At 51.7% G+C, this 26,794-nt stretch overlaps 13 protein-coding genes and 1 non-coding gene across 14 annotated transcripts; 6 read left to right on the forward strand and 8 right to left on the reverse strand.

Moving 5' to 3' along the window:
- Positions 1 to 198: 198 nt before the first annotated feature.
- On the reverse strand, positions 199 to 1,012 carry An09g02140 (hypothetical protein; the record flags this gene model as incomplete). The annotated part of the gene is made up of 4 exons (XM_059749640.1): positions 199 to 339; positions 440 to 498; positions 540 to 697; positions 909 to 1,012. 4 exons carry the CDS (start codon positions 1,010 to 1,012, stop codon positions 199 to 201), a joined length of 462 nt encoding a protein of 153 aa, XP_059601316.1.
- Positions 1,013 to 1,052: 40 nt separating this feature from the next.
- On the forward strand, positions 1,053 to 2,460 carry An09g02150 (uncharacterized protein; the record flags this gene model as incomplete). Its single annotated transcript, XM_001393492.1, has 2 exons — positions 1,053 to 1,348; positions 1,419 to 2,460. The coding sequence occupies 2 exons, from the start codon at positions 1,053 to 1,055 to the stop codon at positions 2,458 to 2,460; spliced, it is 1,338 nt and encodes a 445-aa protein (XP_001393529.1).
- A 556-nt stretch (positions 2,461 to 3,016) lies between these two features.
- On the forward strand, positions 3,017 to 3,852 carry rgaeA (rhamnogalacturonan acetyl esterase rgaeA-Aspergillus niger; the record flags this gene model as incomplete). Its single annotated transcript, XM_059749641.1, has 2 exons — positions 3,017 to 3,131; positions 3,182 to 3,852. 2 exons carry the CDS (start codon positions 3,017 to 3,019, stop codon positions 3,850 to 3,852), a joined length of 786 nt encoding a protein of 261 aa, XP_059601317.1.
- Positions 3,853 to 4,365: 513 nt separating this feature from the next.
- On the reverse strand, positions 4,366 to 4,706 carry An09g02170 (uncharacterized protein; the record flags this gene model as incomplete). The annotated part of the gene is made up of 2 exons (XM_059749642.1): positions 4,366 to 4,457; positions 4,529 to 4,706. The coding sequence occupies 2 exons, from the start codon at positions 4,704 to 4,706 to the stop codon at positions 4,366 to 4,368; spliced, it is 270 nt and encodes an 89-aa protein (XP_059601318.1).
- Positions 4,707 to 5,408: 702 nt separating this feature from the next.
- On the reverse strand, positions 5,409 to 6,480 carry An09g02180 (uncharacterized protein; the record flags this gene model as incomplete). The annotated part of the gene is made up of 4 exons (XM_001393495.3): positions 5,409 to 5,714; positions 5,785 to 6,121; positions 6,181 to 6,346; positions 6,393 to 6,480. The coding sequence occupies 4 exons, from the start codon at positions 6,478 to 6,480 to the stop codon at positions 5,409 to 5,411; spliced, it is 897 nt and encodes a 298-aa protein (XP_001393532.1).
- A 363-nt stretch (positions 6,481 to 6,843) lies between these two features.
- An09g02190 (hypothetical protein) lies at positions 6,844 to 7,942 on the forward strand (the record flags this gene model as incomplete). The annotated part of the gene is made up of 5 exons (XM_059749643.1): positions 6,844 to 6,963; positions 7,214 to 7,362; positions 7,450 to 7,462; positions 7,561 to 7,768; positions 7,830 to 7,942. 5 exons carry the CDS (start codon positions 6,844 to 6,846, stop codon positions 7,940 to 7,942), a joined length of 603 nt encoding a protein of 200 aa, XP_059601319.1.
- A 389-nt stretch (positions 7,943 to 8,331) lies between these two features.
- Positions 8,332 to 8,462, reverse strand: tRNA-SeC (TCA). Its single transcript has one exon. It is a non-coding gene; the product is annotated as a tRNA-Sec (tRNA).
- Positions 8,366 to 9,362, reverse strand: An09g02200 (uncharacterized protein; the record flags this gene model as incomplete). Its single annotated transcript, XM_059749645.1, has 5 exons — positions 8,366 to 8,386; positions 8,498 to 8,517; positions 8,555 to 8,705; positions 9,150 to 9,183; positions 9,331 to 9,362. 5 exons carry the CDS (start codon positions 9,360 to 9,362, stop codon positions 8,366 to 8,368), a joined length of 258 nt encoding a protein of 85 aa, XP_059601320.1.
- Positions 9,363 to 9,633: 271 nt separating this feature from the next.
- An09g02210 (uncharacterized protein) lies at positions 9,634 to 11,354 on the forward strand (the record flags this gene model as incomplete). Its single annotated transcript, XM_001393498.1, has 4 exons — positions 9,634 to 9,821; positions 9,877 to 10,255; positions 10,343 to 11,011; positions 11,091 to 11,354. 4 exons carry the CDS (start codon positions 9,634 to 9,636, stop codon positions 11,352 to 11,354), a joined length of 1,500 nt encoding a protein of 499 aa, XP_001393535.1.
- Positions 11,355 to 11,675: 321 nt separating this feature from the next.
- An09g02220 (uncharacterized protein) lies at positions 11,676 to 15,173 on the reverse strand (the record flags this gene model as incomplete). Its single annotated transcript, XM_059749646.1, has 1 exon — positions 11,676 to 15,173. The coding sequence occupies one exon, from the start codon at positions 15,171 to 15,173 to the stop codon at positions 11,676 to 11,678; it is 3,498 nt and encodes a 1,165-aa protein (XP_059601321.1).
- A 949-nt stretch (positions 15,174 to 16,122) lies between these two features.
- On the reverse strand, positions 16,123 to 16,560 carry An09g02230 (uncharacterized protein; the record flags this gene model as incomplete). Its single annotated transcript, XM_001393500.1, has 2 exons — positions 16,123 to 16,373; positions 16,449 to 16,560. The coding sequence occupies 2 exons, from the start codon at positions 16,558 to 16,560 to the stop codon at positions 16,123 to 16,125; spliced, it is 363 nt and encodes a 120-aa protein (XP_001393537.1).
- A 729-nt stretch (positions 16,561 to 17,289) lies between these two features.
- Positions 17,290 to 19,104, reverse strand: An09g02240 (uncharacterized protein; the record flags this gene model as incomplete). The annotated part of the gene is made up of 1 exon (XM_001393501.3): positions 17,290 to 19,104. One exon carries the CDS (start codon positions 19,102 to 19,104, stop codon positions 17,290 to 17,292), a length of 1,815 nt encoding a protein of 604 aa, XP_001393538.1.
- Positions 19,105 to 20,170: 1,066 nt separating this feature from the next.
- An09g02250 (uncharacterized protein) lies at positions 20,171 to 23,809 on the forward strand (the record flags this gene model as incomplete). Its single annotated transcript, XM_059749647.1, has 3 exons — positions 20,171 to 22,693; positions 22,748 to 23,377; positions 23,462 to 23,809. 3 exons carry the CDS (start codon positions 20,171 to 20,173, stop codon positions 23,807 to 23,809), a joined length of 3,501 nt encoding a protein of 1,166 aa, XP_059601322.1.
- A 1,089-nt stretch (positions 23,810 to 24,898) lies between these two features.
- Positions 24,899 to 26,777, forward strand: An09g02260 (uncharacterized protein; the record flags this gene model as incomplete). Its single annotated transcript, XM_001393503.3, has 9 exons — positions 24,899 to 25,211; positions 25,265 to 25,389; positions 25,436 to 25,618; positions 25,666 to 25,762; positions 25,807 to 25,878; positions 25,938 to 25,976; positions 26,040 to 26,269; positions 26,341 to 26,569; positions 26,641 to 26,777. The coding sequence occupies 9 exons, from the start codon at positions 24,899 to 24,901 to the stop codon at positions 26,775 to 26,777; spliced, it is 1,425 nt and encodes a 474-aa protein (XP_001393540.3).
- Between the last annotated feature and the right edge of the window lie 17 nt (positions 26,778 to 26,794).

Below are 26,794 nucleotides of genomic sequence, written 5' to 3' on the forward strand. Positions count from 1 at the left end.
TATGATACAGGATAGAAGTGTAGCTGTCTACGTTCTCTGGGGATTCCTGCCTCTGCTGAGATCAGTTCTGATGATGCCTGCCATTCCAGGCCCCAAGGCGCCACACCCCAGGTGCCATGACTAAGCGGAATGCAGTTGTTGACCGACTAACGTTAACTAACTATTCAATTCATTCAACCACTAACTACTCCGTAGAAGTTAGAAATTCGATCTCGGACTCTGCCTCATCCGGCGTTCCGCAGCGGCCTGCTCCTCCTGTTTAGTATGCTTCATGTCCTTTGCACACAGCTGAGTCTGGGATAAGAGACAAGTTTCCCATCCATCCCCACTGCACCACCACTGTGTCTTAGCCAACATTAACTATGTCCTATGAGTCAGCGGGCTTAGGAGAAGCAGAGATTCCAGCATTCTCCTGCCGCGGCCCGGACCCGTTCTAAACCTTAAGTGTCTGGCTAGGTGTACCAGGGCCAGGTCCTTTCCATGCGCTCTCCCTTCTCACTTGTATCAAATTTCAGCAGCCTGCCTCGCAGTCAGTCTACCCGGTATTCTGAAGTTTCTACTCGCACCATGTTCCACCTCGAAAAAGGCACGGAGACTCAAACGGACAATGGCGTGAAGGGCCGCAACAGGTACTTTGGAAGTACATAATTGCCGAATTACCGGCCGTTGCGCCGATGGGTCAACCTCCTCACATCCCCTCCTCCATCAATGGAGACTCAGGCCGATGGATTCTTTCCGCCCGACTGTGATGATCTGATGGACCCTCTGGCCAATCACGAATCGCTGTACCCCCAAGGCCCACCCCATGTCGCCATACCTTATTCAACTTGCTTGACTTGGAGGTTGTCTGCTTCCCATATGCCTAGTTGGGCCACGGCTGCTAACTCCCAAGCCAAGAGGACTCTTACGTAGCCATGTCTGAGTGTCCGGAACAGATGAGAGCCGGCCCGACGTCCTTGTAGCCCATATATGAATTGCACAGATGCCCACTTCCCCTGGCCACTTTTCCCATCTATCAAGACTAGCATCGGATTCCTTACTCCGCCTTTATGATGTCCAATTCTCCTTTCAAAGTTATCATCGTGGGCGGTGGCCCGGTCGGCCTCACCGCAGCCCATGCCCTCGCCCACGCAGGCATCGACTTTGTCGTTCTCGAACGCCGGGACTCGGTGGTCCTCGATCAAGGCGCTAGCCTGGTACTCGGGGCCTCTTCTCTGCGAATAATGCACCAACTGGGCCTGCTCGATCAACTGCTAGCTATTGGCGGAGAGCTTCGCCAGGTTCAGGCGTATACGCGAGAGGGACAGGTATTCCGCAATACCAATCCCTTCAAAATCATGCGTAAGAAGTACGTACTGCGTACCGTCTGTTTTCTGGCAACGCGCTCTATAATGTCGGCGGAATACTGATATCAACAGTCATGGAATCGCCCCCGTTGCGTTCCACCGCGCACACTTGGTTCAGACCCTATATGATTTACTTCCGGAGACGGCCAAAGCGCAGTACCTACTCAGTAAAAAGGTCAGCCATATCGAATCAAGCGACACCGGGGTTCGAGTCACCTGCGCTGATGGCACCTCGTTCGAAGGATCCATGGTCCTTGGAGCAGACGGCGTCCACAGTAAAACCCGGCAGTTGATGCGCGGACTCGCCCTGGCCGCGGACCCCACGCGGAGCTGGGATGCCGCAAGCCCCTTCACGGCCGAGTACAAATGCTTGTGGTGCAGTTTCCCGAGACGGACTGATGTCGGGCATGCTACCGAAACCCAGAGCAAGGATTATTCGGTCATGTATCTCTCCGGGCGCGAACGTGGATGGATCTTCCTCTACGAGCGCTTGCCACAGCCAACATCCGATCGAGTAGACTACTCGACGGAAGACATAGAGGCAATGGCGGCACGGTTTGCCGATTTCCCTATCACCGATACGCTGAAGGTGAAAGACGTGTACGCAGAGCGGTTCACCGCGGGCATGGCGAATCTGGAGGAAGGCGTTCTCCAGCACTGGGGATGGGGACGGATCGTTCTCGCGGGAGACGCATGTCACAAATACACTCCCAACGCTGGACTCGGGTTCAATAACGGCATCAAGGACGTAGTGGTCCTGTGCAACGGGTTACACAAGGCGCTACAGAGCGCGGCGGGTAAGCCATTAGACACTGCCGCGCTAGGTCAGATATTCGACGAATATAAAAAAGAACGCGCCGGGCCAGTTCGTTCAGATGCGGGGCAGTCAGCGAGCACAACACGGTTGCATGCGTGGGCCAATTCGCTGTACTTTCTCGCAGCGCGGTACATCATGTCGTGGGAGGTGGTTGAAGGATTTCTGATCAACTACCTAGGCGCACGCGCGATGAAGCAGTCCCCGGTGCTGGGGTATGCCCCTGCGACGGAGCCGTTCGTTGGGGCTGTCAAGTGGGATCACCCGATACCAGCGATAGACAAGGAGCTTGTTTGTTAAAGACATGGATTTAGTGTTGCGTGATTCCATACCTTAATGGAAACCTCTTCTCTTCGGTGATTTCGGTCCCTGGCTTTGCCAACGCATGATATCAACATGCATAGAGCCCCTCTTGCGAGGGCAGTTGCCCAACGGTCTGTTCACATTGCACCCTGACGATTTCTCCGAACAGGGAAATTTTCCTATGGAATAGCAGATGCAGCAATATGTGTGGACAATTTGTGACCGGATTTTGCTGCATGTCAGATGCGGGGATCCAGCTGACCAGTTCCCCTCACCCACTCCGCATCCTGCAGATGAATCAATCACTCAATTCATGCCGATCTCGTCCCTGCAGATCACGGACCTACCACCTCAGCTCCGTTTCCATTGCTGCAGTAGACGGGCTGATTTGGACGATTCTCGGTGCATCACACCCCGATGTTGCACCTTTTTTCCACGTATGGATGGAAGCGTTCGCCAAGAGCTGGCACTTCATTAACCCTATCTCTGCAAGCTCCGTGATGTCCTGACGAACTGAATTGCCAACCCTAAGCCTATGAGATATTCAGCCACAATGAAGGTCTCCAGCCTCCCCATCTTAGCCTTCCTCCCTACCTCCCTCGCCACAACCATCTACCTGGCGGGGGACTCCACCATGGCCACTGGCGGCGGTGGTTCCGACACAGCAGGTACTTTCCCACCTACACCATCACACCTTCATCCACTAACAAACAATCAGGCTGGGGTGACTACGTCGCCCAATACCTGAGCAACTCAAGCGGCATCACCGTGTCCAACCAAGCCGTAGCCGGGCGCAGCGCACGGTCCTACACGCGCGAAGGCCGGTTCGACGACATCGCCAGCACCCTTGAAGCGGGCGACTACGTGATCATCGAGTTCGGTCACAACGACGGCGGCACGCTCAGCTCGACCAGCGACAACGGCCGCACCGACTGTTCCGGCACGGGCTCCGAAGTATGCTACTCGGAATACGACGGCGTCAATGAAACCATCCTCACCTTCCCTGCATACCTCGAGAACGCCGCCAATACATTCAAAAAAATCGGCGCGACCGTCATCATCTCTTCGCAGACGCCCGATAACCCCTGGGAAACAGGCACTTTCGTGGATGACCCGCCGCGGTTCGTCGAATACGCGGAGATCGCGGCGGACACGGCGGACACGTCGTACGTGAATCATTTCGCCTATGTGGACCAGGTATACGAAGCGTTGGGAGCGGATACCGTGGATGCGTTTTATCCGATTGATCATACGCATACGAGTCCGGCGGGGGCGGATGTTGTGGCTAAGGCGTTTCTTAGGGGTGTGGTCTGTGGGAAGTTGAGCTTGGCGGATGAGCTTGTGACGGATGATTTGGAGTTGGATGAGTATGAGTGTTTGGATGAGTAGATGTGGTTATCCTAGCTGTCGAGCTATGGCTGTCAAGTATTGGTTTTGCGAAGTCAGAGAACACGCAACTTCAATATATTTCTCCCCCGAGGTTTTCTGTACAAAATCTACCCTTGGAACTGAATATCTAAGTTTAAGCCTAGATTCGTAACACAGACAAGTAGAAAACTGGGCCCAGCAAGGCTCTGCGTTTGAATATATTGCTGTATAGTATGACACCCGGCACAAATACCTGGTCTACATGAGTAGCTGCAAGAGATGATGGGCCAAATTGAATTGGGTGTGTTAATAGCCTACGTAATCGAGACAAGCTTTTCCATGCTATGACAGTAGACGCTAAGGAGTTGATAAAGATCCAGGTATGTCAGTATATCCTTCTTACTGAGCTAAATCTGCAAAACCCCATAGCAAAGTCCTCGGGACATATACAGAAAGCGTAAGACAGACCGTCTAATAAAATCACATCTCATGAAACTAGCACTAGTGCCTCTATCTTATTCAAACCTTTCACACTCACTGTGCAACAGCCGACCTCAGCAGATCAAACAGCTCGGAGCAGCTGCCTTGTAGGGCAGAACCAACATGGACCCATTCCCCAAATATACCTCACACAAGTCCCCATAGCATAATACACATGCTAACTAATTATCCTTCTGCATATTTCCTTATCAATAACCAGCCTGACCGAGATAAACAGAAACCATCAAGCCATGAACCCATCCCCTCCCTACCTCTCCTATCTCCGAAGAAAGCGCAGATCGCCGTCGGATATCCCGCACAGTCCCGCATTTAGTTCCTCCGGTCGCAAGCACACCCCCTCTTTCACATGTGAAAAAGAGACGAGGTACAAGCATTCCGATAATAAAAATAACAATCATGTCAGAAAAGTGATGGTGGGGAAACTATTTTCCATTTGGGAGGGGGGTGGTGTTTCTAACTTACTACTGACGAAGCCAGTCCCTTGGCAACCGTTACGCTAATCTAATCAACTTGACTAGTTACTTACTCCGCTCTTGTTCAGGCTAAGCTCAGCTAAGCTAAACTTAATATACTACGAAGTCACACACCGTATATATGTCCCGTGCTTTGATTCAGGTAGATGATTCGATCCGTGGTTTACGTTGAACGTGGCTTTTGCCGTGGTGGGTGGCTGTTATGTAATTTTATTACGGCAGGGAATAGCTGGTGGGATAATCCGTGAAGAGAGGTTCCCGTCTCCAGTTTGGATGGTTCTTGAGATAATCGGTGGGTAGGGAGAGGGAAGTTGATCTAATCAGTTCGATATTGAATTGAGGGTGTGAAGTGGATGGACGGGTCGGGGATTCTTCGGTATTACTTGCTGCTTTCTCTGCCTCTTGTCTTTGGGTCGTGAAGACGGTAACAGTTTTAGCTGAACCTTCCTTGGGATAGTTACAAGTCAGAAATTGCCTCGAACGAACGGTTTCATGATCAGAAAAGCCTATTTACTTCGTCTGTTATTATTAAAACTATATACAGATTCATTTCATCTTGATCATATCCAACCCACATAATCACTGCACAGCACTAGCAATGCTCTACGAGCATTCACTAATGTAGATCGTGTACCACCGATGGGCAGTCGTACTGTCAAGCAGCGTGCCGTCATTCCCAGCCGTCGAATCCACCCCCACGACCTCGGTGACGTCCGACGTTGTCACCGTCACATCATTGCCGCTGGTGATCCAGTACTCCGGACTGAAGTGGTGGTAGCCCAGCAGCTCCGGAGGCAGCTTAGGCACGATGTCATCGGTGTGCGTGACGCGGTAGTTGCTGCCCATGTTTTGGTCGGTGATGTAGTCGGCTAAGGCGAGGTTGCCAATACGGGGCTGGCCGAAGTTGTACTGTCGATTGATTTAGTAGACTATCCGAATGACGGAGGAACATTACAAGGATAAAAGAGTAGGAACTTACCAGGTCAAGAGTGTATCCGGCGTTGCGGAGCACGGTGGCCGCGACAGCCGCCAATGCAGCGCCGTAGCTGTGTCCGGTGAACACGAGGGTGTAGTCCGGATAGCTGGAGACGGCGGCCTCCACCTTGGATGTGATGGTGTCGGCAATGACTTCCCAGGCCTCGTAGAAGCCCTTGTGCATCTCACAGCCATCACAGATGCTGCTTACGGATGTGAGGCCGAAGTCTAGGTCGGCAATCCAGTTCGAGAGGTCGGAACTGCCCCGGAAAGACAGAACGATTAACTCGTTCGTCGGGTCAACGGCGATGAACCCCGTCGGGTCGCCGTAGCTGCTGCTGCTATGGGGGTGTGAGCTGGATGCCAAGTGGGAGGAGACGTTGGGGTTGGATTGGCTTACTCGTCAAACTCATCGATGGTCGTGGCACCGGCTGCCTCGACGAGAGGGCAATTGCCTACGTCGCAGGTCAGAGTCGTGCCGGTGGACTCGATGTTGGAGGAGCAGTAAGCTGCTGCACTGTATTGGGCGAAGAGGTCGATATTGTCCAAGACGGTAGAGGAGATGTCTGAGTATATTAGCGGAATTTCTGCAAATGGGTAAGTGTGTCTTACCTCTACGCTGCATCGGAGCAGGTGCGGGAGCAGCATGGGCCAGCACAGATAGGGCTGCAACAGCCCCAAATTCCCTGCGGAGAAACATCTTGGGCGCCAGGCAATACAGTGCAGGATACTCTTGAGGGCAAGATCTGCGATTCTCTCAGGCTTCACCTACGGTGCGGTCCGCCCCCTTTATAGATCAGATGAACCGGATGATTCGACGGCTGTCAGCGGCCCATAACTGTCACCCACGTCTCGGAGAGTGTATTCGAAATGAATTAATGAACTAGGACTCGGTACACCGACCGGAGATAGGAGACGTCGCCAACAAAAGCAATTGTGACTAACGCTCCTGGCGCTGCAAAAGGAAAAGCCAGGATTTTAGCCCCCAGGTGCACTATAAACCGCCAATCAGCAGGCATGTTTGGTCCGGGGCGCGCCATGGTCGTGAGGAATCCGTTCTGGCATGTCAGGCTGCAAGGGGCTATGGACCAATGGCCCTCTGGGTCTCAATCACGCAGGGAGAGAACAATCATTTGCGGAGTGCCGCCATGCGCTTGGCCGCGTGTGCCGGACAAAGGTGGACGTAAGAAGTCCACGACCCGCAGCGTTTCTAGAAAGCCTCTACCGTCCGTAGTCAACCCCACCTGCGCCTGGCTGAGTTGGGCTTGACTAGCGGGGGCCATTTATTGATCCGTCTGCTTCCGCCAATCACACTAGGGGTACATATTAAACTAGGTTTAACCAGAGCAGGGCCCGTAGAATAGGAGGTTAAAAGCTTAGTTCGGGTGAAGAAGTGGGTGTGATTTCGGATGACTGGGCTAGCGTGCCTGCAGGAGCTCGGTAGTCAGACAGGTGACAAGGTTAGCTCGATGCATGATCGTACAGGGGCGTGCATCCTGCGACTGCCAGAACTAGATAGCAGAAAGGACATCGACCGCGTTGTTGCATGTTATCTAGCACTGAACTGCAGCGTTATCGGCTGGTCGGATGGACGACGGTCTCCGATGGGCTTTCTTTGGTAGACGGACTGACATGTGAAGACAGTGAAGGGATGAGGTGAGTGCTGCAGCGGTGTGATGACGGTAATAGAGTTCGGCTGCTGAATGACCTGGCCCCTTGCGGTTAACTTTAAACGCCCGGATTTACGCGCTTGACCGTCGGGGTAGTAAGGCTTTCTTAGTTTGACCGGACCATCCGTTCAACGGGCAGTCAAGGATCCCTTGACCATTGCACCAGCCTCGTGAGTTGCGATAAGCAAACGGTGGGGGCCATTGCTCCCAGGGAAGGTCATCTTGAAAGGAGAGTTTGCAAAGGCTGGTATTCTGAACACGTGGTCTGCTCAGTCAAGGGATATCTTTGCGCTGGAATGCTGGGAAGGCTCGAGGCTAGTAAATCAAGACCAAGACGTTAATTAATGAATAGTACTAGTGGTGGTTCAGTCATGAGCAGAATTCCTTTTTCGGTTCAAAATGGATGTTGATGCCTCCTGCAATTTCCCCATGTGTTGGGATGTGTTGGATGAGGATCCGAAGTATATTTTGTGGGTCACCGGTGCACTGTAGAGCAGCAGGAGAAACGCCCTCACAAAACACGACTACTCCGTACGTAGCAGTCATCCGCAATTAATTCCGCCTTTGCACAATAATTAGATTCAAGATGGTTCACTTCAACTCGAACTGCCAGCCTTGGGGAACAATGAAGCGATTAGACCCGGGCGGTTGTGGCTGACTCGGGATGGCCCAACCCAACAACAGTAATAAAATGGTGTAACTTCGGACAATCGTGGGGGAAAAGGTTTCAACTAGTCCAACAGGAACGGCTCTGACAAGCTATTGTACGCCACAGCCCCAAGATTAGCAACCTAAAAGCATAATACGACGGAATAAGCCCGAACATGTGGTGCCGGTGAAGAAGAGCGGGAACAAAAAAAAAAAAAGGCCAAAAAAGATGCGTCCCGGGAGAGGATCGAACTCTCAACCTCACGATTAACAGTCGTACGCGCTAACCTTTATATTGAATTAGTAACTGGATGATTGGATGATTTTGATGAAGGGCAAGCTTACCAATTGCGCCACCGAGACTACTCGTTGGAAATGCCGCCCGACACTTTGACTTACATACGGCATACCGGTCTCAACTGCAAAAAGTTTCGTAGTCGCGGCATTGGGACTGACTCTTTGTATATCCGAATTGCCTAGGATCAGTCTTTTTTATGGCATGATTGAATTTCCTTGAATAAAGTAATGTATTGGGAAATGACACCGAACATATTACAAGGTGGACACCTTGACCTGAACGGTACTCAATTGAGGGTGGGAAAGTTTGCTATAGACCATCAGTTTTCTCAGTGCACCGGATGCCTGGGGTTCGGACATGTAAAACGCCATTGCTTTTTCACCACCCGTTGTCTATACTGTGCGGAAACTCGGTTGAGTAATACTAGCATCTACCAAACAACCATTTTGTGATCAGGTAAGAGGAGAGCGGAGCACTGTAACTCTCAGTCAACGCGCACTAGAATGGCGTTAGAAAAGCGAGGATTGACTTTGTATTGTTAATACCCAATGTTGAATTGTTTCACGATGATCTTTGGATATTTTATCGTTTAAGTAACGCAATAACGATAGTATTACTCGGTTCTATACAAGACTACTCAAGTGTCTGGGCCGTATTAGACCGTCTATATACTATTGAAACTAACCACTATATTCTTTCAACTATGCCCAGTGAAGCTTAATGAAGTATGAATATAACTTATAGAGGGCTCACATAGACTGCTCGTAAGTATGCCAAAGGCAACCAACTGTATGCATAGTAGTAGTGTTATTGTGGGAAGATGAGGGGCCGTTGCGATCAAGATGTATGGAGGTAAGAAGGTAATGCACAACCGGTTGGAGGTCCATTATTTCATAACTTAATCTGTCTAACTGATCGAGGACGCCATACCTACCCGAGAAGAAAGCCTACCAAGAGGTGCACCATATTGTATAAGACGAAGTAACACGGAGGGAAGCTTTTGTATTGCACAAAAATCCGATCATCCGTCGCGTTCGGAGATCGGGGCGTATATACGGCGGCAGGTCAAGATGCGTACACGTCGGCCCTAAGCGGAGGACGACCGCATATACGATTTTAACAGTTGAACGGAGATAGGATACACCCTATCATATACAAACTCACTAATAGTCAAATAAATAGGGAAGCAAATACAATATTACCCAAATGGGATCCATCGCAAGCTTTACAATAAACCATGGCATTCAAAGAAGACACCGAAACAGCCATCACCTCCACCTCCCTCGAGGCCGGTATGCTCGACGACAAGCCAAACGAGAACATAATCGACTGGGACGGCCCCCAGGACCCAGAAAACCCCCACAACTGGTGCGAACGCAAGCGATGGGCACACGTCATTGTGGTAGCCCTCATATCCCTAGTCATGTACGTGCAATCCTCCCCCTAACAAAACCACCCTACTATTAACCCTACTCACCAGGAACATGGCTCCAACCATGTGCGCCCCGGGTATCAACGAAATCCTCAGTACCTTCAACATCCAATCATCCACCATATCCACACTTGCAGTCACCCTGTACGTCCTCGGCTTAGCAATGGGCCCCATGTTCATGTCCTCCCTCAGTGAAGTCTTCGGCCGGCTTCCAGTATACCACCTCGCCAATCTCTTCTTCGTAGCCTTCGTCATCGGAAACGCCCTAAGCCAAAACATAGCTACCTTCATGATTTGTCGATTCATCTCAGGCTGCGCGGGAGGAACTCCCATGGCTTTGGGAGGGGGCACCATTGCAGATGTGACCACCATCCAGCAACGCGCTGTCGCCATGTCTTTGTATAGTTTGGGTCCGATGGCTGGTCCGGTACGTCCCACTCTTTATCTAATTCTTATACCCCTCAAAAAGACATACTATAATACAGGGACTCATCACCTCCTCTCCCAATGATAGGTCCTCGGCCCCCTCATCGGCGGCTTCGTCGCATCCAATCTAACTTGGCGCTGGACTTTCTACCTCCTCGCCATCTTCTCCGGCACAATCGGCCTCGCATCTCTTCTAGTCATGCGCGAAACCCACCCCAAGATTATCCTGGAACGAAAAGCAGCCCGTCTGCGCAAAGCGACGGGGGACCCCCACCTACGCTCGAAGCTCTCCGACCCCAAACCCGCACCCCAACTCCTCTTACAAGCCCTAACTCGTCCCACGAAACTCCTCTTCCGCTCCCCAATACTCCTTATTATCTCGATCTACATGGCCCTCATATTCGGCCTGATGTACCTCCTCTTTACTACTTTCACGGACGTCTTCGAGACGCAGTATGGCTTCTCCACGGCGACGTCGGGACTGGTCTATCTCGGTCTCGGCGTATCGTTGGTAACGTGCATGTTCATCGCAAAGCCGCTGGGTGAGCGCTTGACGGCGTATCATTCCGCGAAGAAAGCAGATGATGGTACCCAGCAACAGCATCGAGCAGAATACCGTCTCCTCCCGATGATATATTTCTCCCCGTGCGTGGCCATCGGACTATTTATTTACGGATGGACAGTGTACTACAAAGTGCACTGGATAGTGCCAATTATAGGGACGAGTGTTATTGGGTTTGGGTCGTTTTTCGTGATGGTATGTAGCCTTTCTCCTCCCTCCTTCTCATTTTATTCAGGGTGATTTGATTACTTACTAACACCCACTAATGGCGCAGATGTCCGCACAGCTATATCTGATTGATCTGTTCGGGTCGAGTGCATCAGCATCCGCGCTGGCTGCTAATAACGTGTTGCGGTTCATCTGCAGTACCTTTTTGCCATTGGCGGGACCGGCTATGTATCGGAGTCTGGGGTATGGGTGGGGGAATACGCTGCTGGGATTCTTGGCGTTGGGGTTTTTGCCGGCGCCGGTGGTGTTTTATAGGTATGGGGGCTGGATGCATGCGAGGATGGGAGGTGGGATTGATCCTTGCAAGTGAAGTGGGAGGGCTATAGGTTGGTGAAAGGGTACTGGTGGTGATGTTGGTGAGGTGGAATGAGTGCTGGATAGCTTGATTTATTGGTTAGTGGATCTGTAGGGTAGGATTTGGTTTTGAAGTGGCGTTCAAGTTAGATATGACACTAGAGTATATTTCATGTAGATCTTGTAGTTCGATTATCCAATGTGCATTGTTCAGATCCTGCTGTGCACTATCCAACTAGAACGCTTCCTATCATAATTTCATTCAGAATGGTGGGAGCTGATTCACTCGCAACAGGTATCTTTGATGAAGATCCCACTGCCATCTGAAATATTTACATCACAGTTCCACAGGAGGTAACCCTCGCTCTGCACACCCCTCATCAACACTTGTCCGCAGACTCTTCATCGCTGCCTCCCATGTCATTGCAGTCTGTGAGCTGCTGCCCGTTCGGCCACTCGGGTCTGGCGTCTTGAATGCATCCGACTTGTTTGCATTCTGCTCATCGTCTATCAGCCACGCAAGCCATGATAGGACAGACGTCGCCTTGTCTAAATCTTTCTCGTCCACAATGACACGCTTGAGATACCTTCCAAGCGAGAGCACATCTTCTTCGAAGGGACCCTCGCTGCTAAACGCCTCGTGCCACGAACTCATCGCATCACGGAGGTCGGATATGTTCGTCAGCCTTTGGGAGGTGAAAGTCGGTCTGTCTGGAAGTGGCGGTAGGACGAGCCGTTTCTCTGGCGCTGCAGGGGGATCTGTAGTTGGTACTGCAGCCGAATCTGAGGCGATTGGTGAACCGGCTCGCGGCGCCGTGGCAGGGTTGACGCCTGGCCGCTGTAACATCTTTGCGCGTTGTTGTTCCTGCAGCACCTCACGGCGTATGTCCTCCGGAAGCGCGGCGAGAAAATCGGCTGAGACATCCGTTGGCTCGGGTGCAGGCGAATGACGTTCAACGGGAGCTGGAGATGAAGCTGTGGCTCTGGGAAGAATGAACCGAGCTTGTGTGAGGGCCGGATTGCCTACTGACTTGGTGCTGGGCCGCCCTCGTCGCTTCTTCGGGGGAGTAGTGGGCTTCCGCATCATGAGGCCACCGGCGGAGGATGGCCGAGACGGCGGCAAGGGAGCGGCTGGCGATGGCGTGGGTTGCGGACCGGGACTTAAGGATGGCCGGCTGTAGTAGCCCAAAATCTCCGCGCGCACATCCTCTGGTAAGGCGGCTAATGTATCCGGGTCGAGCTCGGACTGGGGAGGAAGTTCTGCAGGCGCAGGCGCCCGAGGGCGACTGGTAGGGCACGGGGACTCGGAGCGTGACTCCGCTCGAGGTCTGGCCTGAGCGATCAGTCGCGACCGGATATCATTCGGCAGCTCGGCAACGACCTTGGGGTCAGTCTGTGACGGCAAGATGAATTGGGTTCCCGAAACATTGAGCGGCCGGCCACTCTCACTGAATGAAGGGACGGGCTTCACCGACTCAGTCTCCCCCTTCTGAGGACTGTCTAGAATATCAGGATCTTGACGCTCGATGCTTTTGCGGACCGGCGATGCCTTGAAATTGAGCTGTCGTTGGCCAGACTTTGAGGGAGAGCTCGTCTGGAGGTGCTGGAGTTTGGTCATCTGAACGCCCAGCCCTCTCAAGTCACCAGGTGATAGATTCATGCTGCGTAGCATGGCCACTGCCTCCTTGCCCAGAATATCGGCTGCATCCGTCGCCACGCCAAGGACCACACTCTTGTTGAATACATCGCACTTGCCATGGCCCAGATGTTTCACTGGCTCTAAGGGCGCGTCGAGTGCTCTCCGCATGACCTTGAGAGTCAGTTGTTGGCCTTTTACAAGATTCTCGACCAGTCTGCGATGCAGTTCCTGACACAGAGACCGCACAAAGTCCTCAGCTTGGGTCTGATTCACGAAGCGAATACCCCAATTGACTTCGGCAGAGACTGACTTCCTCAGAACTTCATTGCCAACTTCAGTCCGGTCAATACCCCTGGCATATTCCCAAATCTTGACTCCGGTCTTAGGCCCAAGGCTGGTCGTGAGTCTATCGCGGGTAAGGTCTCGAACATCCTTGACGAGTTTTACCCCCAAATCCTCCAGCTTTGTGCCCAGGCTATAGCCCACTCCAGGAAGATCCTGAACCGTCAAATTACCAATGAAATCAAGAACCGCATCGGGTTTGAGCTGGAATTGACCTGCAGGCTTCGCTTTCCGTAGGGCGACCTTGGCCAATAGGATATTACCCCCAATACCCACGGAAACAGCGCAGCCTGTCTCCTTCTTTACAGTGGCCCGTAACTCGTCCGCGATTTCATCAGCCCTGGCCTGTTCCCTATAGAGTGACCCCTCCGAAATGCCCCTACCATCCGAGCCTCCAGCTTCCAGGCATTGCGTAGTGATATCTACCAGGGCCTCGTCAATGCTGACACTCTGCACGATACCATCCACCGAAAGAATGGCACTGTAAAACTTCCGGCTGGCCTCTTCGTATGCTGGAAAATCGTACGGTACCACCTTTAGCTCTGGGCAGGTTTGCAGCGCACCCTTCATCCACATGCCGTTCTTGATCCCATGTGCTCGAGCCTCGTAGTTGCAACTTGCGATCTCCGAACCCGAGCCTGTGCCGTGCGCCACCGCGACAGGCTTTCCCTGTAGCTCCGGGCGCTTCAAGGTCGACACGGCTGCGAAGAAGCAATCGAAATCCACGTGCATAATGTACCTCCGAGCCCCGGGGGCTGGCTTCTTGCGTTTCAGCTGTGACTGCGACTTTTCCTTGGCTGCCGACTGCAACTGGGCTTTGAGATCGGCCTTCCACGTTGACAGGTGATGTAATCGCGACTCACTGTAGAATTGCTGGATGAACTGGGGATTCGCAACACTGGAATTCCTCATGTGTGGATCTGACAGTAGCTGCGCGTTGTACTCTTCGGAAGTCATTTCTGGCTTCACTGGGATAGATTCCCGTAACAGTGGGAGTGGCGCTGGAGGCACCTCAGGTTGGTCATCTTCTAGTTTGTATGTATTAGGTTCAGCGTCTTTATGCTCCACTGGTGACAGTTTATCTGGTGTCTCCGCTCGAACTTCCCCGGAAGACGGTATCTTAGGAGTCGTGCTTATCTCATCCAAAGAGGCAAAACTTGGAAACTGGCTATAGTCCGACTGGGACCCGTCATCAGGTGTCGCATCCTCTCTATTAGGCATCTCTGAGCGTGGAGGCGGTGATCGTTGTGGATTTGTCTTCTCAACAGATGATGCAGCCTCTTGAAGTTGGGCAGTGTACCAGCTGGTATTAGTCTGCTCGCGATAGCCAGATCGCGGACTATTCATCTGACTGACCATACGGCCATCATCGAACCTGAGCACCTTCTGGGACTGACCCTCATCAACGACCCGAAATGAGTCCCACGGTAGCATGCGACCCGCCTTGACACTCTCGACAACCCATGCCGGTTTGACGATGCGATAGCGGCGAAACTCTTCGCGTTTCTTGGGGGTCAAGGCACTGGCAATAATGTGGGTAGCGTCTGTTTTGCCGCTTAAATACTGTAGAAACCCCCCGCCATGACTCACTATGAGGCGATGCAGGTCCTGCAGTGAGGGTTGGGTGTAGCCATTGACGTGCGCCACCACACCGCGAAAGATGGGCGGGCAGTCCGCCGCAGAGGAGCGGATATCGGCATCGCGATTCTGCAGCTTGATTTTCTTACGGCGCATGTAATCGCTGAAACCCCCGAAGGCGGATGCCTCGTATTCCTCCCCAGCCTCATTGTCAAATTGATGGTTTTGGATGCGCTTGCGCACCGCGCTGGAGTTCTCGTGCAGGCGCGAGCCCATGCTGGGCGCGATGGCGGACAAGTCCAGCAGGCTGTGGGGGCGTTTAGATTACTTGATCAGCTGAAAGTCTTCCTTTCTGTCGCTCTTTTGTAGGCGGTGAGGCATGACCCGTGACGGGAACGCCACACGTAAGCACGTGATGTTGCATCTCTGCTCGAGCAGTCCATATGAAGCACCTGGTTTCGATCTTCTTGATAGTTACGTCTAGTTGGAAAATTGAGAAGCACCAGTGCAGGTCATGAATGATATAGCGTTTAAGACCGTCTACTGGACACCCGTGGCGGTTGGCCGATTGGAGATTAAGGGGGTAGGCTGGTATCAAGATCTAGTGTTTACTTCCCTTAGGAAGACAGATCTTCTTTGTTTCCATGATTTTATCGCTCCTTGAGGAAGCAGCCGCCCCATCTTTCTTTTCTCCAGCGGTATACTTGGTGATGATTGTGTGACTGCCGGGGAACAAGTGAATCAATGGTTTCCGAGACTGACAGGTGGAACTTCCCCGACCACACCTCCAATATGCCAAGACTTTGGGGGAACGATGCCCCAATAGCCGGACGGATTCGTTATATCCCCAACATCTGACTAGGTTGACTATGAACCCCTTGGTAGTAAGTATTCGCCAGTGATGTACTTTGATTGAGTTTGTTGGGGAGTTAGCTTACCTACTTGCCAGATAACGCATCAATGGCCCCTCTTTCGGGATGCTACGTTCCGCCGGCATCATGTTCACGACGTATGAAACCCAGATGAAACCCAGTGGATGATGACTGCTCTCCGTGTGCCGGAGGAAAACAGACTACGGATCAGGCAGAAACGGTCAACAGTCTATTGTTCTTCGTTTTCAAAGCACAGATTTACCGAGCGAACTCAAAAGAAGAGAACAAATAGATACAATATTTCAACTATCGCCTAAGGAACATGCGCCGTGACTTCAATTTCAACCCTCATATCATCGTAAGCCAACCGCGACACGCCAATACACGTCCATAGGTTGGTGGTTGGGCATATACTTTCTCAAATTCCGAACCATTGCGTTCAACGCCTCATCGTTGAGAGGAAGGTGGTAAGAGTTAACGCGATACACTTGACTCCATCCTTGACCACCCGCTGTTTTCAGGGTAAGCTCGACATTCGCAAAAGCCTGGTCAATTTGAGCGTTGATTTCGGGGTTGATCTTTAAGGTCGAAGGATCCCATCCACCTAGTTTTAGGGTTAATAATCCATCGATGTCATAGGATTATAACAGGACTGGGATGGAACATATGAGTTACAAACCTTGACCGGAGCACTCGATGCGATCCCCTACTTTAACTGCCTGGCTGTAGTAAAGGTCCGTTTGGCTGCGAGTGCCATAACCAGGGTATGCGTAATACTGAAGATGAGACATAATGATACTTTATGACGACGATTGGTGTTTTAAACGAAGATGATGGGTGCCCCGAGACACAGGTGACTTGCTCACTTTGGTAGTTTAAAGTCTGGTTTACAATGGGAACGGTAAGAAGACATGTCCTAGCTTTTGTATCATTTCATGGTGGCCACACAACAAGTCAATATCGTTTGATGTCATCGGCTTGGCATTTTGGGGGGCTGTTGGAGGTGTTGGAGGTATTGCAGGAGGCAAATGTTTCAAGCCGGGGGAACCTTCCCCAACGACATGTGACTAAATTTATTTCTTGCTGTGAATCTTTGAAGGAACAGCTTCATTTGATTTGCAAGCTAAGTCGTAAGACCTAGCTGTCGCTTACTGTGTGAACATTGTATGGTTCACTGGTCCACCTCATTCGGAATGATCAAACCATCTTGGGTCGTCACCCTCCCACATTTTGTTTTGAAGGGAGCTTCTGTTCCACTAATCCAGGACATCCCGACTCACAGACTTAGCTATCCTGGCAGTAGCCTACAAGAATAAAACGTTTAATACTATATAATGAATTTTACAGTTTGTTCGAGTATCGGATTGTCTAACTGCTATATCACGAACATACTGATAACATTCTCTCAGGACAAGAACGTAGACACGAAACTCGGTTTTAGTACTAGATTAATATGTGTGGTTAAGATCGTCAACCATATCGATCCCTTATGTCATGTCAATCGCCGTTCTCAATCCAAGTTACTGAATTACACTCTGGTTGCGATACAAGTCGCAGGTATGTGGGCGCTGCACACAGTATTTAGGAACCAGCGCTTTCGCCTGCACCCCATTGGCCACCAAGTACTCGCGAAAGTTCAAAATACGCTGCGTCATCAGCGTCGTGCGCTTATGTCCATTCTCATCCCGATTCCCAGACCATACCAGCTCTGCCAGAGCAGCGGCGCGCGGCCAGAACAGACTGGAGACAGTCACATCATCTACTTGTTCCGACCAGAGGGGTGCCTCCGCGCCCACGATGTGCTGGGCCTGGGCGTCAGTCAGATTTTGCGTGAAGTCATAGTCGTAGATACGCTGCCACGTCTTGTACGGCGCACACCACGAGCCTCCGTTGCCGCCATAGTTGAAGTTGGGAGTGTTTGGATCTGGATTGCTCATTACATCGTATCGGGGATCATTGGTTAGGAAGCCACCCATCCCACAGTCCAGATACATGAAGTCCGATGATGACACAATCACATCGTAGCCTTTGGCAGTCAGCTGATTGATGTAATCCAGCCCGTTGTTCCAGGTTTGCATCACGATATTTGTGGGTACATCATGCGCATGTTCCGTAGATAGCACGATATCTTCCCACATAACCAGCTGCCGCGAGGAACTGTAGTTCTGGAAGATCGGTACAGCATGGTCTACCCAGTACTGGGCCAGATCATTGTAAGTGCGCGACGGATCCTCTGCGAACCACTGGGTGACGTAGCTGCTGAAGTTAAAGCAGTTAGGCTGAATCTCATCCGCTCCAACATGGAACCAGTTGTCCGGGAAGATACCGGACAGCTCATTATATACCTCTCGGACCACATCATATGTGCCGTTGTAAATGATGTCCATTTGACCAGGTGGGGGTTCTACCGCGGTATGCAAGGCATAATCATCATTAGACCACCAGGAATCCACGCAGGTGACCATCTGGGGGTCAACCTGTTTCCATCCAGAAGCGGAATGGCTGGGCATATCAATCTCAGGAATGACCCGTACGCCGCGTGCTCGGGCATACGCTACGATGTTGCGCATATCGGCGTGTGAATATACCTCGCGCGGGGAGTAGGCATCATGGATCATCTCTGGATAGGCATCAATCTGCACTGGCCACGATTGGGTGTCTTCCATGTGCCAGTGTAGAACATTGAGCTTAGAAAGCGACATGCCGTCCAGCTGCTCATAGATCTTGCTAACTGAGATAAAATTTCGACCAGTATCAAGCATGATACCCCGGTAAGGATAGAGCGGCGCATCCTGGATCTTAACTGACTGCTCGATTATCAAGCCGCCCTGTCCGTCAGAGATGACCAGCTGCTGGAGAGTAGTAAAGGCATGGAGTGCTCCCCAGACAGTGGGTGCCTCGATGACGACTGAAGTAGCGCTCTCGGTGACCTCCAGTGTGTAAGACTCGTCAACTCCATGCTGCAGATCCGCGTCAAGATCAGCCACATTCACATCAACAAACTGCAGCGATGGCAGTGCCTGCGAGGACCGTTTAGTGACCCCGGCCGCGGCCGTCGCGGTGGGAAAAGGCTGATAGGATGACATGGGGCCTTCGGTCGCTGCGGGTACCCATTGTAAGGAGACAATAGAATCCCATGCGCGATTCCATCCATTGGCGAGAATGAAGTCAGGGGTATCTTGCGATGCACGGAGACTGACAAAGCTTGCCAGCTGCTTAGGACCCGAAGAAGTCCAAGAAATGTTGCGCGGAGCTGGTAAAGGATTGACCTTAACGGCGGCGGCCCCGGCCACGAGCAGCGTGAGGCACGCCGGCCAGAGGCGAGCAAGGAGCATGGTAAAAGTGGAAACAGGGTACAATTAGAGGCAGGTTTGTTGAAGTGTGCGGAGAGGCATGGCGGGGAGATTGGGGTTAAGAAGCAAACAGGATAGTAAAGATCAGCAGTGGCTGGGGGCCGGGCGTACAAAGGGGAAGACAGAGGGGGCCAGGAAAACAGGCGTACGAAGCGGGGGAATGCATCAAAGGGAATGATTCGAAGCTAGTTTCAGTTGGCATTCCGTAGTTAATTAGTCCGGTTCTCGATAAGCATGTCCCCGCGGGTGATGTCCTATCCGTGGAAGGAGAGTTCTTGGGTTCGGTCGCTTGCTTGCTATCGGTGAGATTCACTAGTAACATAGCTAGTCAACTCGGTGTCGAATGCCTGCAGGAATGGTCGATCTACATCGCTTAATCGGTTAGTTCGGGATGAGCATGGACTCAACCGAGTTCGTACTAGTTAGTAGTTAGTTCTTGAGTCCAACTCTCATGAAGAGCACAACCTCTGTTGCTATCCTCTGCGCCAGGAATGCCCCTAGCGATCTGCCTTGGGCACCACTCAGTATGAATGCCTGAGGCCATGACCATACTGTGTAAAGGCCGAATCAGCCACCCAACTTTGTAGACATCAGCCAATTAGTCTAATTAGTATGGCATGTCTTAGAAGGCAGACAGGCATGGGCATTGCCGGTTGAACTCCACATCATTCTTGCCAATGAGACGCCTGAATTGAGGGAAGCCAAAGAGGAGCCTGTTTGCCCGTCCGTCAGCAGACCAGGCACAGACCGCAGTTGCAGAGACATGGCAGCGCCACTTTTGCAGTCGAGTGCAACCCAAGACCAGGGTGAAATCGGGGCCTGAAGCTGTCCTACTCGACGGAAGTCTGATGTTTGGCAATGGAACTTGGGAGGATTCATGTGTGTAAATTCATAATGGCTGACGGTCACATGACTGGCGCGAAAATGACGTCGGCCCGACTGTCCACCGCGTCTCGGCGCGTCTTCCTGGCCGCCTGGCGATTATCCAGTCCAGCGGTTTCTGCACAGGCTTGGACAGCCACGCAGAGGGGGACAAATCCCATCCAGGATGAATATTCATGACGCTGATGAGCGCCCGTTGAAGAAGAGGCGCTTTTTCGTGGATGATGAAGATCTCGCCACTCCCCAACCATCCACTGATTCTGTCACAGCAAGTCTCCACACGCCCGATTCCTCGTCCCTGGCCGGTCAAGAGTCCCAGCCACAGCCTACACGATCTCAAAATGGCCTGGAAGATACAAAAGAACTGTTGATGGATGATTCTACGCGGGTCGAGGATCATGCTGTGCCACATGTGGAGCAAGAGATCGTGCAAGCGGAACACCACAATGCAGATTCGAGGACAGAGGGTGCCCTACTACAGGTGGACTACGACGGGTTCGATATATCGACGTTCACAAGTATCATAGGGGAAAACCTCTCGGCAGATTCAATACAAAGAATCCGAAGTGCTGCTGGTGACGACCTTGAACGGGCGGTCAACATCTACTTCGATGGCTCTTGGAAGAAATCCCCAACTCCTCGTGCTCAGAATCAGACTACTCTTACGGCTCGCCAACGCCCGCTTCCTACACAACCCCATAAGATTGCTACTCCCCTGTCAGCAACCTGTAAACCACACACCCAGATCCTACCGCCTGACAAGATCACATCTCGCCCTGCGACTCAGCCTCCCTTAAGATACATAGGTGCGTTTGGTGTTGGAGCCTGGGCTACAAGGAGTGGAGCTGGATTCCTCAGACATGGGGATCTTGTAAATATTGAGCGTACACGGTCCCAGCCGCTCTCGAAGCGGAACCGTGCCGGGAAGCTGGTTTCTAATCAGAAGAGTGACGTTCTCACCCGGTTTACCACTAAATCAGGGCAGGAAATAGGAAGATTGCCCCGGGAAACAGCTGAATGGGTCTCAACCCTGCTGGATCAAAGGGTGTGTACATTTGAGGGTGTATGCGTATACGTGCCGGACCGGGTCCGGGTGAATGACACCATCTATCTGCAGCTGCGATGCTACTTACGCATCGAGGCATTCCAGCCACGGATATTTAGTCAATCGATGGATGACAATAGGTCCGTTGCAATCTTCGAGGAGAAAGAAAGTGCAGATGAGAAAGCACTGCGGCTCCGCCAAGTGGCTCTTGTGAAGCTGTTTGATGAAATCCATCTTCAACCGACATCCGTCAATGACATGACGAGAAATCATAAGAAAGAAGGGTTGCTTCGTGCGGCGGAAATGGCTGAACAGCACGAGCGAGTGAAAAAGGAAAATCAAACAAATGACGACTCTTCGGAGGAGGACAGCCCTGAGCTTGAAGAGGATCAGCTTGATACCCTCTATAAGAAGGCTCAGTCGTTCGACTTTAGCATGCCTGAAGCAGAACCTGCCTCGTCATTTACATTGCATCTTCGAAAATATCAGAGGCAGGCACTATACTGGATGCTCGCAAAGGAAAAGGACAATAAGTCTGCAAGGGAGACGTCGCTGCATCCCTTATGGGAGGAGTACAGTTGGCCGTCCAGGGATGTCGACGACAAAGAACTCCCAGCTGTGGCTGGCATTGACCACTTTTACGTCAACCCTTACTCTGGCGAACTTAGCCTTGACTTCCCTGTCCAAGAGCAGCATTGCCTTGGGGGGATCCTGGCAGATGAAATGGGCCTGGGTAAGACGATTGAGATGCTCAGTTTGGTCCACTCTCATCGCATTATGCCTCAGAAGCCCACTGATCTTGTGAGGTTGCCTCAGTCGGCTTCCGGTGTCGTACCCGCCCCATATACCACTCTTGTGATTGCGCCCACATCCCTCCTTTCGCAGTGGGAAAGTGAAGCACTGAAGGCTTCGCAGCCGGGAACAATGAACGTCCTCATGTATTACGGGGCGGACAAGAATATCAATCTTAAAAACCTCTGCGCTTCGGGAAATGCTGCTGCTCCCAATTTAATCATAACCAGCTATGGCGTTGTTCTCTCGGAATACCGTCAGCACATGTCCGCGTTGCTCTCATCTATGAGCTCCGGTGGCCTATTTTCCGTGGACTTCTTCCGAGTTATCGTCGATGAAGCTCATGTAATCAAGAACCGTCTGTCAAAGACAGCCAAGGCGTGCTATGAGCTCAAGGCAACCCATCGTTGGGTGTTGACAGGAACTCCCATCGTTAATCGCCTGGAGGACCTGTTCAGCCTTGTGAGATTTCTCAAGGTCGAGCCATGGAATAACTTCTCATTTTGGAAGACATTTATAACTGTACCTTTTGAGTCCAAAGACTATGTGCGCGCCCTGAACGTTGTGCAGAGCGTGCTGGAGCCCCTGGTCCTCCGACGTACGAAGACAATGAAGACACCCGAGGGTGAACCTTTAGTGCCTTTACCACGTCGCACCATCACAATAGAGGAAGTCGAACTTCCAGACCAGGAGCGGGAGATTTATGATCTTATCTTTACACGGGCAAAGCAGACGTTCAATCACAATGTCGAAGCTGGCACTCTGTTGAAGTCCTATTCAACAATCTTCGCACAAATTCTCCGCCTCCGCCAGACCTGCTGTCATCCTATCCTCACACGCAACAAAGCGATAGTTGCAGACGAGGAAGATGCAGCAGCGGCTGCTGACGCAGCCAACGACCTCAAGGACGACATGGATCTTCAAGATCTCATTGATCGCTTCAAGGCATCCACCGAAGCAGCCGAATCCAACGAGCCTCAGGATCCCTCCGCCAAATTCACTGCCCATGCATTGAAACAAATCCAAAACGAAGCCAGCGGCGAATGTCCCATTTGCTCGGAAGAGCCCATGATTGACCCTGCCGTAACGGCATGCTGGCACAGTGCATGCAAGAAATGTCTGGAGGACTACATCCGCCACCAAACCGACAAGGGCATGGACCCTCGGTGCTTTTCATGCCGAGCACCCACCACGTCGCGGGACATTTTCGAAGTGGTTCGTCATGAAAGCCCCAATACCACACCCGAAGACGATATATATAGCAGTACTCCAACCCCCTCTCAAGCGCCTCCCCGAATAAGCCTCCGCCGTATCCACCCTCTTTCGCCGTCTGCCCATACATCTGCCAAAGTGCATGCCCTTCTCGCTCATCTTGCCCGCGTCCCTGCCAATACCAAATCCGTTGTCTTTTCCCAATTTACCAGTTTCCTCGACCTCATTTCCCCCCAACTCACCCGTGCGGGTATCCATCACGTCCGTCTGGATGGTACCATGCCGCACAAAGCCCGTGCGGAAACCCTCGCGCAATTCAACCGGGTCGAAACCTTTGCCGACCAAAATGAAATTGACAACGATGTCGACGCCAACGATTCCACCCAGCTTCCCCTCTCCAGGGCAAAGCACAGACACTCGACCGCCCCGCCCCCTCCCACCGTTCTTCTTATCAGTCTCCGCGCCGGAGGTGTGGGTCTTAATCTCACGGCAGCTAGTAATGTCTTCATGATGGATCCTTGGTGGAGCTTTGCAATTGAGGCTCAGGCTATTGATCGGGTTCATCGCATGGGACAGACACGGGATGTGCAAGTGACACGGTTCGTGGTGAAGGACTCCATCGAGGGAAGAATGTTGAGGGTTCAGGAACGGAAGATGAATATTGCAGGGTCTTTAGGACTGAGGGTTGGTGGAGATGGCTCCGAGGATGACAAGAAGAAGGAAAGAATCGAGGAGTTGAGGTTGTTATTTGAATAGTTGAGGTCTAAGGGCATAGGGACAGAAGGCTTTAGCGTATGGCATAATACGATACCAACTTAGAGATAGATTCCGGATATGTTTTGTATAGCCGGCCGGTTTATATAACAGGTTCACAGGATGGCCTATACAACAGTCCCATATTGGAATTCACACGTTATGAAAGTAGCACCCTCTCAGCTCCGGCTGAAGAGCTAGCAATGTGCAGTACTGACATCCTTTGCTGTCATAGTGATGAATAAGACAATGACACTTTGGCTGATAACTGTGAGGTCGATTCAAGTCAAGGGCAACCATGCATGCGGTAATTACTTCCAATGATCGCTGACCGTCAAATGTATTCATGCGGATGCAAGGTTCACACGCATTTCCGGACATCGAGCAGACAGAAGAATTGGTCTGTTCACCGCCTATATGCTCAACATCGTGAGAGGATCAGTCTTCTAGAACGATTAGATGCAAGCTTTCAATTACATGAAAGTGTATTTTATACGTCATTCGTCAGCTAATTCTGGAACCCACTCTCGGCACCGCAATATCGATTATATTTACTGTTTTCTCCCTCGCAACCAATCAATACACTAAACCTGCAGGATATCAGTAATGACCCCTTAACCCCACTGAGTTGGCCGAAGGGATGGTGCCTTGCTTACGGCACCGGCAGCATCCGAGTTAAGAACCCCGTGTCGGTCAGTCCCGTATTCTCCTCCTAAGCCTTCCTGTAGGGTGGATCCCGATACCATGGCCAACCTACCCCAAGGAATCCTTCCGACCCTGCCTTGTGCCCTACCAAAAGCCGATCTGTCCAGCGACACCGATGCGGTTGGTATCGCGAAGGGCCTTAACATTCCATTCAGTAGCTTGTCGCTTGACCATTTCACGCCAGATGCCTTATGGCGAGATACATTCGCCTTGACTGGAACCTTACGGACGTTATATTCCGCTGCTGCTGTCCTAAAGGCATGGAATGATCGATGCCGTTCTCGCCAGGCAGGAAGCTTTCAGCTGAGCCCCGATGCCTCGCGGGTAGTATGTCCAGCAGCAGGAATAGGCTGGATTGAGGTCCCATTCATCTTTGAGACAGCAGCTATGCCAGCGACCACCTGCTCTGGCTTTGTCTCGCTGGTCCCGGATGGAAATGGCAACTGGAAAATCTGGCTCCTCAGGACGATCCTAGACCAGTTTCAAGACCTGCCAAATGTGGATGAGTTAGAGCCTGGGCCCGCACCTACTAGGCAGCCTCTTCATGAGGGAGCAGTGTACGAATGCGTGGTTATCGGATGTGGACAGTCGGGCTTGAGTGTCGCTGGTCGACTGCAGGCACTTGGGGTGTCATATCTGGTGGTGGACAAGGCACCTCGCGTGGGCGATTCTTGGCTTCAGCGATATGAATCAATGAAATGTTCTGCCTCTGTTTCCTTCAATTGCTATTTTCTGTCAAACTGACCGAAGCAGTACACTCTGTCCGAGATGCCGCCCAGCTCCCGTTTCACCGCACCTTCAACGAGAAATATCCCGAATTTATGAACAGGGAGGATCTGGCCCGTGGATACCAGGCATGGGCTGAGCGATACTGCATCGTATGCAGCCTCAACCAACCACTCAATACGTTGCTAACAATGACAGAATATTTCATTCTCGACGGAGCTCACCTCAGGGACCTGGGATGACAACCAACGTAAATGGACTCTTCATCTGCGCCAGAAACAAGGCGAGCAAATGACTGCCAGGACCGTTACCTGTTCCCATGTCGTCATGGCCATTGGAGCTGGAGGGCAGGAGCCTGTCCGACCCTTTTATCCAGGGGAGGTAAGTTAACCCTCCATTAGGTATCTGCTAATTTAACAATAATCCAGGACCTATTCCAAGGCGATATCATACACACCGCACAATACAAAAGCCCTCGTCCATGGCAGGGCAAGCATGGTGTCATCATTGGGTCCGCTAATTCAGGTACGTATGCCCATCAAAGCAATCAACCCTATCTAACAAGACAGCACACGACACGGCAGCAGATATGGTCGGTACAAGAATGGCCTCGATAACCATGATCCAGCGCAGCCGGACATGTAAGGAACCCACTCACACCCATAATGTACCCTTCGTCCTCTAATATGTATTTCTCCAGGCATCATCCCAAAAGAATTCATGCCCCAACGAGCCCAAGGTACCTCCACCCTACCAACCCCACACAAGCCAAACCATAATAACCCCCATATCCACAACACAGGCACCCTCGCCGCCGACAAACAACAACTCTCCACCCCCCTAGCTGTAAGCCGACTCATGAGCACCCTCACCCTAGGCGCAAAGATTGCCCAGAACCCAGAGCGCTTCGACGCTCTCGAACGAGCGGGGTTCAAAGTCGACCGAGGCGCCGAAGTCGTCGCGCACGTTCACGAACGCTACGGAGGACATTACATAGATGTGGGGAATTGTGCGAACATTGCCAAGGGATTGGTTTGTTACATACACTCACATAGATTCTGCTGATGAAGATGGATCGCTGATTAGGGGTGGTTGTGGTGCAGGTGAAAGTCAAGTCCGATAGTCCTCTCGCCAGGTTCACTCGTACCGGACTTCTCTTCGAAGATGACACGCATCTCCCTGCTGACGTGGTGGTCTTTGCTACGGGGTATAAGGGGAATGCCAGGGATACGGTGAAAGAGTTATTTGGGAAGGAGGTGTATGATCGAGTTGAGGATTATTGGGGGCTTGATAAGGAGGGGGAGGTTAGGGGGGCGTTTAAGCCTAGTCCGCGTACGTTATCCACCCTATTGATATCTGCTTTGCTTTTGTGAGTGATTGAAGCTGACTGGATGGCAATGCAGATGGCCATGTCTGGTTCATATCCGGGACTACGACGCATTCGCGGTACTTTTCTCGGTTCATTGCGCTGCTGATCAAGGCGGATATCATGGGGGTGCCGGTGGAGGTGTATCGGGATACGCCTGATACAGATGAGTAGATGTTAGGCGTGGATGC

The sequence above is a fragment of the Aspergillus niger genome (genome assembly GCF_000002855.4).
Source record: "Aspergillus niger supercontig An09".
NCBI classification, from domain to species: domain Eukaryota; kingdom Fungi; phylum Ascomycota; class Eurotiomycetes; order Eurotiales; family Aspergillaceae; genus Aspergillus; species Aspergillus niger.